This window comes from Girardinichthys multiradiatus, chromosome 6 (assembly GCF_021462225.1).
Source record: "Girardinichthys multiradiatus isolate DD_20200921_A chromosome 6, DD_fGirMul_XY1, whole genome shotgun sequence".
Taxonomy (NCBI): Eukaryota; Metazoa; Chordata; class Actinopteri; order Cyprinodontiformes; family Goodeidae; genus Girardinichthys; species Girardinichthys multiradiatus.
In genome coordinates this window covers 16916532-16930909 of record NC_061799.1, presented here as the reverse complement: position 1 = coordinate 16930909, position 14378 = coordinate 16916532, and the positions used below count along the sequence as shown (strand labels likewise).

The window sequence follows — 14378 nt, the reverse complement described above, 5'->3', positions numbered from 1 at the left end:
ATCTTATCTTATCTTATCTTATCTTATCTTATCTTATCTCATCTTATCTTTACTCTAAAAACGTAGAATGAAGTTTGGAAATTGAACAATTTTTTAATCTGTCATCAGAGCCATTATCACATTTACATAATGCTGCATATAAACTGGAAGGTGTATGAGTGACTTTCTATAAAAGAAAGAGTTACCTTCTAGCTTTTTTGAGGAAGGCCATCAAACCTGCATTATGTTGAATAGCCAACAGGGGGCGACTTCTTCAGTCGTTCAAAGAATTGAATGAACAGATGTTAAGAACAGATATCCTGCTTCACACTTACTTTATATCCCAATAAACCTTTTTGTTACATAAAAACTTCTCCTCAGACCTTCTTTGCAAGCCCAGGGATTGTGTGCACTGTTTTTAGATCTACAGTAAGGAAACATGGGAGCTTGCCTTCATTTCGATAGCTCCAAGGACAGTTTCCAGATAAAGAATGTAGGGTAATTAACATCATCAGCCCGAAGGATGTAAATTAAAAAAAAGGAACCAAAGAAAGAACAAGAGGGCCAGTTAACTCTTCTCCACATTTTACTCTTCAGACATGTTTCTCTGAGTACAATAACATAAAAGGAAAGCTGACCACTTCTGTTTCCTTTTTGTATATTTAATATAATGGACATTATAGATTCTAAAACCTCATTCAGTACCACTGCCAACAGTGGGTGTGGGAAACTGAGAATTAGTTTTATGTCCATTTTGAAGTCATCAGGGTTGGAGAACAGTCAGACCACAGTCAGCCACTTCCTTTCTATTTTCTCAACCATTGCTGTTTCCTTCACCCAGGGGTGTGTGTGTGGCCTCCAAAAGAAACAACAGCATGACCTTTCTGCCAACATTCCAACACGCAGAGATACAAAATACTGCCGGGAGACCCCAAACAACAGTAAGGTTAAAGCAATACAACACACAATGTTGGACTATGTGGTTTTTAAACAAACGATTAAAATATTAGAGCAGCCAACATTTGTTTCCCATTGAAGAAGCACTTATCTTTCATTCTTTGGAAGAAAGCCACACTGGACAGGCACACCTGCAGCCTGTAGAGAAATAGAGAGAGAAAGAAAGAGTGGAGTAGAGATAGATAACAGCAGAACAGAGTAGACAGAGAGAGAGAGAGAGAGGAGGAGCAACACAGAGGAAAGAGAAACAGGCACACTGCTCCACTTTCATCAGTTAATCGCTTTGTGGACAGCAACTGAAGAGAGGTAAGGAGGATTCAAAAGATTTAGAAAAAATAACAAAGAGGAGAGAAACTAAATTAAAGACAAGGACAGAAAGAAAGAAATAAATAAAGAAAGAAAGAAAGAAAGAAAGAAAATTCTCATCAGGGAATCTGTCCAGCAGGCTGAAGAGACTTAACTCTGCCCCTGAGTGAGTGAACTTAAACCAGCGTGACTGAGAACTTACTGGGAACACAGACTGGTTTCTACCCAAAGCAAAGGAGCTGTGAGGCACCATGGCGGACAACTTGAACGAAGAGTCAGATTATGTTCCTGGGAAAGATGAGCTGGACTGGGGCTACGAGGAAGGTAGGCTAGTCTCCTTATGCACGTGAGGGGATGGTGAGAGTTAGAGTCAGGGGGTGTGACAAGCCGGACCCTGAAATATGTTTCAAAGGACTCTGAACATAGAACGCTTTAGAAAGTTTAATTTTATTTGTACCATTTTTTTTTAGGTACGGTGTTGTAGTGTTGACCCAAACTGTTGCCTTCATGTATGCATGGGTCAAATTCAAATATCATTTCAAGTTTGCACTGCCATTGCAGCATTCCCCACAGGTTTGTGTGTATAACACGTAGATCCCTTCTTTAAATCACCTGTGAGGTCATTAACTACGTTTAGCTACAGAAAATGAGAAATATGACCCTTCTCAACTGTTGCGAAACCGTTGCCTTGCAAAAGTATTCACACCTCTTGAACCTCTCCACATTTTATTTCATAACAGCCACAAATTATGAAATCATTTTACTTGGGATTTTTGACAACAAACCCAAATCATTGCATAATTGTAAAGTGGAAGGAAAGGGATATACAGTTTTTAAACAAGTTTACAAATAAAATGTGAAAAGTGTGGAGTGCATTTGTTCAGCCCCCTTTAATCTGATACCCCTAAATAAAATCTGTTGGCAGGACAACTATTATGCACGTATTCTACAAATCTGGCCTTTTAGAAGGATGACAAGAAGAAGGTCACTGTTGAAAGAAAGCCTTCAGAAGCCCTGCTTACGTTTTGCCACAAGCCATAAGATAAGAATAAACATCTTACATGCAAAATACCACCTTGATTTTGCATCTCAAAAACAAATCATCCTCACAGTGAAACATGGTGGTGGCAGCATTATCCTGTGCGGACGTTTTTTTCAGCATGGACAAGGAAACCTGTAGAGACACATCCCAAACAACTTGCATAAGGTGTATCAACTCAGAGGGGGTGACAACAAATAAACACTACACTTCTGACATATTTATTTGTTAAAAAATACCTAAAGCCATGTATCACTTATCTTCCACCTCAACATATGTGCTACTTTGTGTTATCTAGTCACACAATCCCAACATCACAATAATATGCACTGACGTTTGCAGTTGTAACATAATAAAATGTGAAAAAGCTCAAGGGGTATGCAGTGCAATGTAGCTACCATTACTCTAACCAAACCTTTCTGTAGTGTTAAAGAATACAAGGACAGTTATATAATTCTATCTACTTAACATGCCTAGTTTTGAAGAGTCATTAAATATAGTTTACTTATAAGCAAACAGACATTCAGCTATTCTTGTCCTGTTTCACTTTGTCTTCCTTCTTTTGTTGCTTTTACTGAGCATCCAAGGATGAACTGTGATGCAGTTCTGTGACTGTTCCTGTAAGTATGCCAAGTGATGCCAAACACTTTATATGCATAAATCAGATATGACTGACAAGAAAATACAACAGAGTCCTGTGGACCCACTGAACTCCATGCTCCATACAGACACAGACAAATTTTGTTTGTAAAATCCCCCTGAGAGAAAAAGTGGCATCATAAGGTCATCGAGCCGCCATAAGAACTATTAAACATTGCTTTCATACCGACTAGTTATCTGGGAGTGAAAGAGCCCTTTCCATCCTATCATCACAACATAAAGTCTTCTGGGACCTTTACTGGAACTTCTAAAGGTCCTGGAAACCTTGCAAGAGTGCATGGCATTAGAAGTCAATAGATCTTTAAATAAAAATCCAGTTACTTTAAAATAAAATAATAATCCAGTGACTTCAGCCAGAGAAGTGAAAATGAATTGTGATTGGGTGTGTCAGTAGGACAGTAATTCCAAAACAAGGGGTAAAATCAACACATTTCCCCTGAACCTTTTTCCTTGGTCATCTTAGTCTCCAGACCTGATTCCTACAGAACGCCTGTAGGGGTTAGCCAAAGGGAAGAGGACAGAGAGAGTACCCAGGAGGCTGGACGACCTGGAGAGATGGAGTCAACGGTCCATTCCTGTCTATACTAAAACCTCAAAAATGTTATAGGCTAAATACAAAAACAGGTTGGGCAAAGTATTGACTGCAGAGCCACTAATAATTGTGGCACAGGTGATTTAGTTAAAAACACTATTTTCTTTATGTGGTATTATTCCCCTGTGAATGAGTGTAGCCAAATAAATGTTGGATTTTCCAAAATGATTTTGCAACAAAAGAAGAAGGATTCATTTTAGGGCTTTTCACACATCTTTAGCAGGGGTTCTAACAGTTTGTTTGCTTCTGTGAGTTCATACCTGCTGGTTTTCGAATGCAAAATAAAGGCAGTGAGCTGTGTTGTGTAAACCCGGCCACAAGTGGAGAACTACAACGTTAAAAAGCTTATACTGTTTGTAAAACTTCACTCATTTAGTTTTTTTATCCCCTTTTCATTGTAGCGCATTTTACAACATGAACATGAACCAGAAAGAAACAAAAACAGGTCATGCCTTCTGCAGGATCTGCATGGGACTGAATACTGATGTAGCGCTTTCGCTTTGCCCACATGTCAGAATCTTCTGGTTGTTAATGTTTATTTAACCAGTAGAAAAGGGCTTCTGGCAGGTTAAGCTAACAGGTTTGTACCCACAGCTCTGCATGAGCATATAATTAAGAGAAGGAGCACAAATAGCTTTTTAAATTGACAAAATAAGGGGAAAGAAAACATATTTGGTTACAAACTAGAAAACAAATCCCCTTTCCTGAGCATTGCAGAACTGAATGTAGTGCAAATTTTACTTTCAGTGCTGTAGTGAAACCCTGACTGTGTTCAGAAAACTGTTGTCATGGCTTTAGTTGCTGAGGAAAGAGGGAATGTGCTGGCCTCTCCACCCTTATGTGCTGTGGTGAGAATGGTCAGCCAGAGTGGAGAAAGGCGTCAGACCCTGCTGCAGAAAGCCGTGTTCTCTCTCTAAGCTCTCTCTCTTGAGATATTTTTTTGGCAGGGACAAAAGTGGCTGTTTTAAAAAAAATGTTTATTTCCTCCTCCTAAAAAATCATTGCATCTTGTTCTGCTCTCACTATGTGCTGATGTTTGCCTCCAAACTGAAGTGAAACCAGACATTTGGTGTCACTGATAGTATCGTGGCTTCCTTCCACATTCAGTCAGAGCAAATAGATTTAAATACCAAACATCTAAATATTTAATAGATTCCATCTGATGCTCTTGGCCAAATAAATCACCATATGTCAGTCTCTACCTCACCTTATGCATGCTCGTATGTTTTCTGAGGTTAGTTGTCCCAGATAGGACAATCTGACCCTCTTTCTGTAACAACGACCTGTTATAATTTAATTTTAAAGAGTTCAACTCTATCATAGTCCCAACTACAGTGAGAAATTGTGTTTCAGAGCACACAAAAACAAAGCAGGATGGACATTATGGAAGAGACAGCAGACAAATATCAGACCCAACTGAAAACTAATTAGCTTTGGATTAAAGGAAGGCCCATGTAAAAGAAATCATGTATTCTTGTGAAATTCCCCTTTTTAACAGCACACCTCATGAATCACACTACTCTTAGATTGTTGGATAAGGCGTAAATCAACCTTATCCACCTGAAGAATTCAATCGATGAATTTATTGAAACTTTTTTTTTACAGGAGGTTATTATTTTTCTAGAGATATTTGAATGGTCTTAGCACCATACCTTTAACACCTACAGTAGCCTTCTAGAACCAATAAATCACAAAATGTGATGGTAATGTCATGATTTTTACAGCCGACTTAACCCACATGCAGAGACTCTCAGAGAACTTTGTAAAAGGAATAAGTTTTTATTGAAAGATTGATCAGGAACAACAGGAGCGACGAGTCTAATCTTCCTTACTGTGAAAACACAAAGAGAGATGATAAATAGCTGAACCTCAGAAACATGAACCAACATAAACGTATCTTACTGGAGATTCTGGAATAACCCGCCAGGGAGAGAATAAATGTCAGGAAAGGAGTTCAGCTTGCCATGCACAGACTAGATCAGGAAGTAGCCTTAGCCACTACGGAGGACTGGAACAGATCAGGTAGGATTCACACCTGGAACAGGTAACAAAGCAAGTTAGAGTTTGCAACAACAGATCCTTCAAAAGATATCCATGGTAAAAATCATGCAAAGATTTCAGAGCTGGCCAGAAATTACTACGGAGGCAAAAACACTCAGGCGCCAAGGTGTTGGCAACCTTCCTCTACAGGTCCTTCTCAAAATATTAGCATATTGTGATAAAGTTCATTATTTTCCATAATGTCATGATGAAAATTTAACATTCATATATTTTAGATTCATTGCACACTAACTGAAATATTTCAGGTCTTTTATTGTCTTAATACGGATGATTTTGGCATACAGCTCATGAAAACCCAAAATTCCTATCTCACAAAATTAGCATATCATTAAAAGGGTCTCTAAACGAGCTATGAACCTAATCATCTGAATCAACGAGTTAACTCTAAACACCTGCAAAAGATTCCTGAGGCCTTTAAAACTCCCAGCCTGGTTCATCACTCAAAACCCCAATCATGGGTAAGACTGCCGACCTGACTGCTGTCCAGAAGGCCACTATTGACACCCTCAAGCAAGAGGGTAAGACACAGAAAGAAATTTCTGTACGAATAGGCTGTTCCCAGAGTGCTGTATCAAGGTACCTCAGTGGGAAGTCTGTGGGAAGGAAAAAGTGTGGCAGAAAACGCTGCACAACGAGAAGAGGTGACCGGACCCTGAGGAAGATTGTGGAGAAGGGCCTATTCCAGACCTTGGGGGACCTGCGGAAGCAGTGGACTGAGTCTGGAGTAGAAACATCCAGAGCCACCGTGCACAGGCGTGTGCAGGAAATGGGCTACAGGTGCCGCATTCCCCAGGTCAAACCACTTTTGAACCAGAAACAGCGGCAGAAGCGCCTGACCTGGGCTACAGAGAAGCAGCACTGGACTGTTGCTCAGTGGTCCAAAGTACTTTTTTCGGATGAAAGCAAATTCTGCATGTCATTCGGAAATCAAGGTGCCAGAGTCTGGAGGAAGACTGGGGAGAAGGAAATGCCAAAATGCCAGAAGTCCAGTGTCAAGTACCCACAGTCAGTGATGGTCTGGGGTGCCGTGTCAGCTGCTGGTGTTGGTCCACTGTGTTTTATCAAGGGCAGGGTCAATGCAGCTAGCTATCAGGAGATTTTGGAGCACTTCATGCTTCCATCTGCTGAAAAGCTTTATGGAGATTTCATTTTTCAGCACGACCTGGCACCTGCTCACAGTGCCAAAACCACTGGTAAATGGTTTACTGACCATGGTATCACTGTGCTCAATTGGCCTGCCAACTCTCCTGACCTGAACCCCATAGAGAATCTGTGGGATATTGTGAAGAGAACGTTGAGAGACTCAAGACCCAACACTCTGGATGAGCTAAAGGCCGCTATCGAAGCATCCTGGGCCTCCATAAGACCTCAGCAGTGCCACAGGCTGATTGCCTCCATGCCACGCCGCATTGAAGCAGTCATTTCTGCCAAAGGATTCCCAACCAAGTATTGAGTGCATAACTGTACATGATTATTTGAAGGTTGACGTTTTTTGTATTAAAAACACTTTTCTTTTATTGGTTGGATGAAATATGCTAATTTTGTGAGATAGGAATTTTGGGTTTTCATGAGCTGTATGCCAAAATCATCCGTATTAAGACAATAAAAGACCTGAAATATTTCAGTTAGTGTGCAATGAATCTAAAATATATGAATGTTAAATTTTCATCATGACATTATGGAAAATAATGAACTTTATCACAATATGCTAATATTTTGAGAAGGACCTGTATATGCTTCCCAGCTGATGAGTAGATGCACAACACCTGTCGCCTCAGGTACACTCCTACTGGCGGCACCTAGTGTCGAAAAGGTGTAAGCAGCAGGCAGCAGAACTCCAAATCCTGACAGGTAAATGACACTCCAATTAGTTTTTCTAGTGTGACATTATGATTTACTGCTCTTACCTCAAGATTTGTGAGCATAAAGACTGAAACCCTCTTTGTTCTTGCAACTCCAGTTCAATTTGGGAATATGCTGACTGACTGGAAAGAGGTCAACAAAAATAATAGATTGCAATGGCTGCCATAATCCTGGTTTATCATCAGACTCCCAGACAAGTTAACCATTAGTGTCTGCCTGGTTTTTAGCACAAGCTAAGAGAAAACATAGTTTTTGTTTTATATATTCAGTAAACATATCTACTGTACACAGGTCTTGAACTGATTCTCATTTTTTATTATTTCTTTCAAGGAAATCATGTGGTTAGGTTAAAAACATCTTTAGACTTTCTGATGGGTTCTTTTTCACATTTTGTTTGTACTTCAGCTGCTTTTTCAATCATCTTTCTTTGAAGGATTCATTTGACTTTTTTGGTTAAGTCACTTAACTCTGATTTATAAATTTCTTAGACATACAAATCCTTAAAACAAAAATGAACTAGTGTTAACTTACTACAGGACCCCTTTTATCATTCAGCCCAAAGACACAATTTGTTCCAGTTTACTTAGCTGAATCTATAAGAACACCAGAACGTAACAATCTGACACACAAAATGGTATTTAGGCACTAACAAAGTGGTCCTAACGTGATATTAGCTGAAAACCGATGGATGAGGTAATCATCAGGTCCTCCGTCAGTTCTTTGCAGCGTTTCTTCCTGGTTGAATCAGGTTGTTGAATTGTTCTTAATAATTTCTTAAGACCTGACGCTTGTTTTGTCCTCTACTTGTCCAAGTTTTTCCTCATTGTTTTAAGCTCACGATGTACAATAAGTTGTCATTCAACAGAAAGCCACCAAATACTAGGGTTTCATTGATTGTAAGACTATTTAAGGTTAGCCAGGGCTTGTCTTTATGTAGCCCAGGAAAATATATCTACAATGAGACTATTTTAGCCCATAGCCCTCATCAAAATGTGGGCTGAACAAAGACATTGAAAGCCAGACTCGGTAACTCAGGCTACCACATTTTTACATCAGTAGATGTCTTCATGTGGATGTCTTTTCTCTCTATTTTCATGTTGTTTGGGCAGTAGGCAACGTTGTCTTTAAAGAAGGAGTTGAGGGAAAAAGTAAGCCCGACCCCCAGTACAGAATTCAACACTTCTTGTTTTCTTCTACTTTCTTTACTGCAAGTTCCATTAGTTAAACATAAACATGTCATGTCCACAGAAATAGTAGAATTGTGGCTAAAAGCTGATATAAACCATTTCTACAAACACAAAAAACAGTTCAAACTAAAGGCAGTTGAATCAGAAAATAAACAAACTCCACAAAATGACTAACCACAAAACTTGGTCTCAGGTGTTCACCACATGGCTTCTACACACACAACCAGCATGTCCGCTGTAAGCAGATTCCACAAAATACATTTTGTCGCAATCCACCCAGGTTTTGCTCAACCAGCAACAAAGCAAGGCCAGAATTATCACTCCCATTTGAAAAACGTAATTATTAACATAACGATTGTTCAGATAGAGTATGTCAATTCTCAGAAAAAATCAATTAGATTTGTGCATGTTATTTTGAGCACAAACTTCACAAAACCCCTTTGGGCTTAAGAGGTTAAGACATTTAAAAGCTCAGATAATACTGAACTAAAGCATCCTCTTAAATGTTAACAGAAAGCCCAACTCGTTTGAAGTAAATATAAAGAAGGATGGTTAAAAACATTAGCACTCTACTGTGTACAATTGTGAGTTGCATGTTGGCACTGTTATTAGAACCGTTGCCTTGCAGCAAGAAGGACCCAGGCTTTAATCCTGGTTTAGAGTGTTTCTGCATGGAGTTACGATAGAGTGTGTGAACAGTTGTGTGTGTCTCTGTGTCTGTGTCTCTGTGTTACACTCTGATGAATTGGTGAGCTGTCCAGGGTATACATCGCCAGAGTAATCTCAACAGATTAATATTAACCACACTCTCCATTCAGAATGCCAGCTCACCTGTAAATCCTTGTCAAAGTGTAAAATTGTTCAGCCTCTCTGGAAAGCTCACTGTAAACTATTATTGAAATCTGGTTACAGGCATCCAATCCGGGCTTCTGGATGTAGGGTTGCATTAGCAGTTGGGCCATCATGAATGTTTGTGTATAATTAGTGCTTTCTGCAGGAATTATGTGGAAGCTACTAATTTTGTTTTATAATTTCACAGCCATTTGACAAAACCAAAGGGAATCCATTCTATTAACCAATAAGCATTCCCTAATGAGAAATAGCTATCATGTTTTATATTGTGCTTTGAAGAGATTTGTCTTTCTCTTGGAAAACATTTAGTCATCATATCTCTTAAAGCATGCAATGAAGAAAATGGATAGCAACAACAGAAATCTTTTAGTTAACATTAGGCAACATGTATGTACTTTTTCATATTTAGTCATGTAGCAGCCACAAAATTTCATTAGGATTGTATGTGATATAACACCTAAAAAGTACATGTAAATGGAAGTAAATGGATACATGGTTTTCAAAATATTTTTGTTGAAATAAAATCTAAAGTTTTGCATACATTCAGCCTTTTTTAATTTAATATGAACAAAATCTAGTCTTCAGCAGTCACCTAATTAACAATTAGATCTTATCTCAGTGTAATTTAATCTCAATATAAATACAGCTCTTCTGTTAGGGTCTCAAATAGCAAACAGCATCAGGAAGACCCAGAAACACAACAGATATAAAAATGTTATTCCTTACCTCTCATAATGCGATTCATCAAGCCTGAAAGGGTTCTGTGTCTTTATTTAGTACATATGCAAGACAGGTGAAAACTGGCATGCAAAAATGCTGTGCGATGGTATTAAACAAATAAAACTGAACATTAACAGCCACCAGAGACCAGAACACCATCACAGAGCCAAAGGGACATTGAAGGAAAATCAAATAATAAAAACAAACTGTTGATTTTTTTTCTCTCCTTCAATAGTCCTTTATGGCTCTGTACAAAGTTCATCTGTGTTGTATTAAATTATCATGGGTCTACCTTGGTTTGCAATGTTTGGGTCAAGTGTTTCATATCCCTAAATTCAAATCACTTGTCGCAGAAACAAAGACATGGAGACGGAAACGAAAGGGAAAAAAGAAGCACGAAAGAGAGAGAGGTTGGGCAGAAAGGATAAAGGGAGAGAAGGAGAAAAGAATAGAGGAGAGAAAGAAGGATGGGAGAAAACAAGATAACACCTCAGAAGACTGCTTCTACACCTGTAGAAACATATATAACAACAGCAATGTTACTGAAAAGTGCACGGTACTAATAAATGCAAGATGTATTTAGTGGAAACTGCAGCTCAGTATAGAACATCTGTGTATCTGTTAACACCTGAATCCAAACATCTGTGGGTGTAAGTGTGAGCATGCTTGTGGATATAAGGTTTCGCCATACAAATATGCAATTGCGAGTGTGAGGAGCCAGAGACCTGCCCCCCCGAGACAAACACAGAGGAGATCTGAGCCACAGACATCCTAAGGCCCCCCAGAGCATGGAAACCCTGGAAGGACCACCGCCGGGACAACTGAAACCACCCCAGAGAAGAGCAGAGGAGAGCCCCAGAGGAACCACCCCAAGGAGCTGCAGGGATGAGCCCACAGGACCCATCGGCCCACAGGCCCCATTGGCAGCTGTCTACATCAGAGCAGATCCAGCCATGGACCCAGAGACTTGAGATCTCAGGGTGCACACCAAAGCACCCAACGCCCGGACACTAAGAACCACCGATACACCACCGGGCAGAGACACCAGCCACTGGCAGGGAGTGTGGCAGGGAGGAAATAGGCCCCACATTTCCTAAGCTGATCCAGGAGAAGGAGCAGCCCAAGACCCAACCTGAAACAAAGACAGGCGCACACAGTCACAATCACACATTCCCATCCTCATGCATGCAGATAAAAACACTCACACCCACACACCCAACGTGAAGACACAAAACAATGGACGTCGCACACTCACTCACACTCCCCATACATACTATACTCTCAGGTTCAGGTATCGATACCCCAGAGGGGCAACCAGGCCCAGACCCAGGAGGTGGTCCCCCTTCATTCTTTTGTTTGGAATCTTTGAAGATCAGGCCCTATGTGTGGAGGATAACATGTCTATCCCATGGTGAAACATGGTGGTGGCAGCATCATGCTTATGGAGAGGAGTTTCTTTCACAGAGACAGTAAAGAGTTAATTGGAAGATGGAGTGAGCTAAATACAGAACAATCCTGAAGGAAATCTCCTTAGAGACTGGAAAACACACCTTCCAGCAGAAGTGACCCTAAACATACAGTTAGAGCTACAGTGAAATGGTTTAGAATTGCACAAATTAGTGTGTCAGAATGGCCTATTCAAAATCTAGACCTAAACTAGGAATTTGTGGCAAAGCTTTCAATTTTATGTTCACAGTTGCTCTCCATCCAATCTGTTTAAACCTGACCGATTTTTGTAAAGAAGAATTGGCAAAAATTTCAGTCTCTAGATGAAAGAAACTGGTAGAGACACAACACAAAAGGGCTGCAGGTGCAACTGCACTGAAAGATGATTCTACAAAAATATTGACTCAGGGGGGATTTTACGTTTAAAATATTAATTAATTTAATTCTAATTCATCGTTATCCACCAGTTTGTGTTGGTTTATTACATGAAATCCCAGTAAAATACAATGTGACCAAATAAGACACAGCTAAAGAGGTGCACACACCTTTGCAAGGCACTGTATATGCATGAGGATGTGTCGAACTGATTAATCCGAGCTGCATACAAACATAAAGTTTCATGTTTGCTGTGGATTTTCACTTTTCCTGTAGGTGTAGAATGGGGACTCCATTTCCCAACAGCCAACGGTGAGTACCAGTCTCCAATTAATCTCAACTCCAGGGAAGCTCAGTATGACCCCTCCCTCCTGGATGCTGGTTTATCACCAAACTACGTGGTGTGTCGAGACTGTGAAGTCCTCAATGACGGGCACACTGTCCGCATCCTTCTCAAGTCCAAGTCAGGTTAGTCCCAGAAGCCGTGACACGACTCCTTCCATATGCTGCGCTGAGAAAAAGCAAGAAGCATGTTTAGTTTTGCTGTTTGTCACTGTGGTTTATTGGTGTTACTTGTTATAAGTACAAGCAAAATCATTGCTGTCCAACTGCAAATGACCCATTTTCACTTCTGCTGAGTTCCTCTTATGTGTTGTCATCAACTTTCGCTTGCTGTTTACACTTGTTCACCACTCATTGTGGTTTCCTGTGCTTTTGTTAGTGGTTACTGGAGGTCCATTGCCTAGTGATCATGAGTACGAGCTTCATGAGGTTCGATTCCACTGGGGCAAGGAGAACCAGAGAGGATCAGAGCACACTGTCAACTTCAAGGCTTTCCCTATGGAGGTACATAGAGGCAACAGCAACTAGCAGTGAGCACACCCTGCTCATGTGTTTATACCAATGGACCTCAGATAACATTGTAGCTGGTTGAGTCCTTGAACATAAAACCTGTACTTCCTATCAAACAAGTAACTCTCCTGATATATTACAATATGCAGCATTTTTTTGACAATGTATCAGTTATTTAGAAGAGAGTAAAGAAGAGAATCATTTTTCCATTACCTCACAACTAATTTAGGGTCATAGGCCCTAATTGCCTTCCTTGGAAGGTACTACTTTACAGTACCATAAAAAGCACAAACTAAGCACTTACTTCAGAGTTGAAATTTCATATTTTGAGTCATGTTGGGGGTAATGAAGCTTAAAGGTAAAATGGGAACATATGTGTGGCCTGCTCAGATATTTACGAAAGACAAAAATAAAGTATTTAAAACTCAACAACAGTGATTGTAACATTGGTGTTAGCTGCAAGAAAATTCAGAAGTAAAAGATCATGAGCATGGCTAAATCATTGTGAGGCCAAATATTTTCCCAGTATAATTGTAGCTTGAATTTTCTTTGACATAGGTTTCTGTTTCCTGTCACCTTTTACATCTAACTTATGAGGTTAAAACAGTCCGGGCAGAGTGAGACAAGCATAAAAAACCCCCCATAAAAACAATTTTCCTTTGAGGTGGTTTCTACCACAGAAAGCCAAAGCGTGTGTGTGCATCCTCGTTTTTTACTGGATTTCAGATATCCATTCAACACGTACACATCGAAACCAAAGCTTATTTTCAACTCTAAAGATAATGTTTATATAACCTAATTTGTTCTCAGCAAAATCCATGTGGGAGGGAGGTGCAAACTGAGAAAAAATATTTGCTTTGCATAACCTTCGGAATATGGAGGATGGGTCTTTAGTGTCTTCACTTTGATGCAACAGAGTTAGTTTTGAAGCAAACAGCTACAAGCCAAGAGCAAATCAGCTGTCTTATATGTTAAAACAGGTCTAATGTCAAAAATGCCATAATTCATATGGGAAAATCTTTACACCAAATTGAAAAAGAAATCTGTGGTCAATTAGACAGAACCTTGGAGCTCCTTTCAGATCATACTTCCATGATCTACACTACTGATCAAATGTTTTAGATACACTTTTGTACTTAACGGGTCTCTTTATTTTCATGACTATTTACAATGTAGATTAACACTGAATGCATCAAAACTGTGAATGAACACATATTGCCTGGTAGTGCACATGTGTTCTTTATGTCTCATGATCTGATGAAAGCTTCTGACACAGAATGGGGGTTAAAGCACTATACAAGTGCAGCCCATTTACCATTTATCATTAAAGTAAACTCACTGATGTTACACTTTTGATCCACATTGAGAAGTACTCTGTGACAGAATGATATGTTGCAAAGACAATACCTGCACAGTCTGCCCATTTCAACAGTACACAGATAATCCTCCAGTAGCTGTCTGATCTGAGATGGGGAGGATAACATGGTGC

At 39.8% G+C, this 14378-nt stretch overlaps 1 protein-coding gene across 5 annotated transcripts in view; it reads left to right on the top strand.

Moving 5' to 3' along the window:
* The first annotated feature begins 820 nt into the window (after positions 1-820).
* The window catches only part of ca8 (carbonic anhydrase VIII), a 31532-nt gene continuing 17974 nt past the window's right edge, over positions 821-14378 (top strand). Inside the window, exons 1-4 of one of the 5 annotated variants that reach the window (XM_047368292.1) lie at positions 821-920; positions 1382-1566; positions 12314-12505; positions 12759-12883. In XM_047368292.1, coding sequence (XP_047224248.1) covers positions 1494-1566; positions 12314-12505; positions 12759-12883 — 390 coding nt within the window. In that variant the 5' untranslated portion in view covers positions 821-920; positions 1382-1493. The other 4 variants (XM_047368291.1, XM_047368293.1, XM_047368289.1 and 1 more) reach the window with 4 other exon arrangements.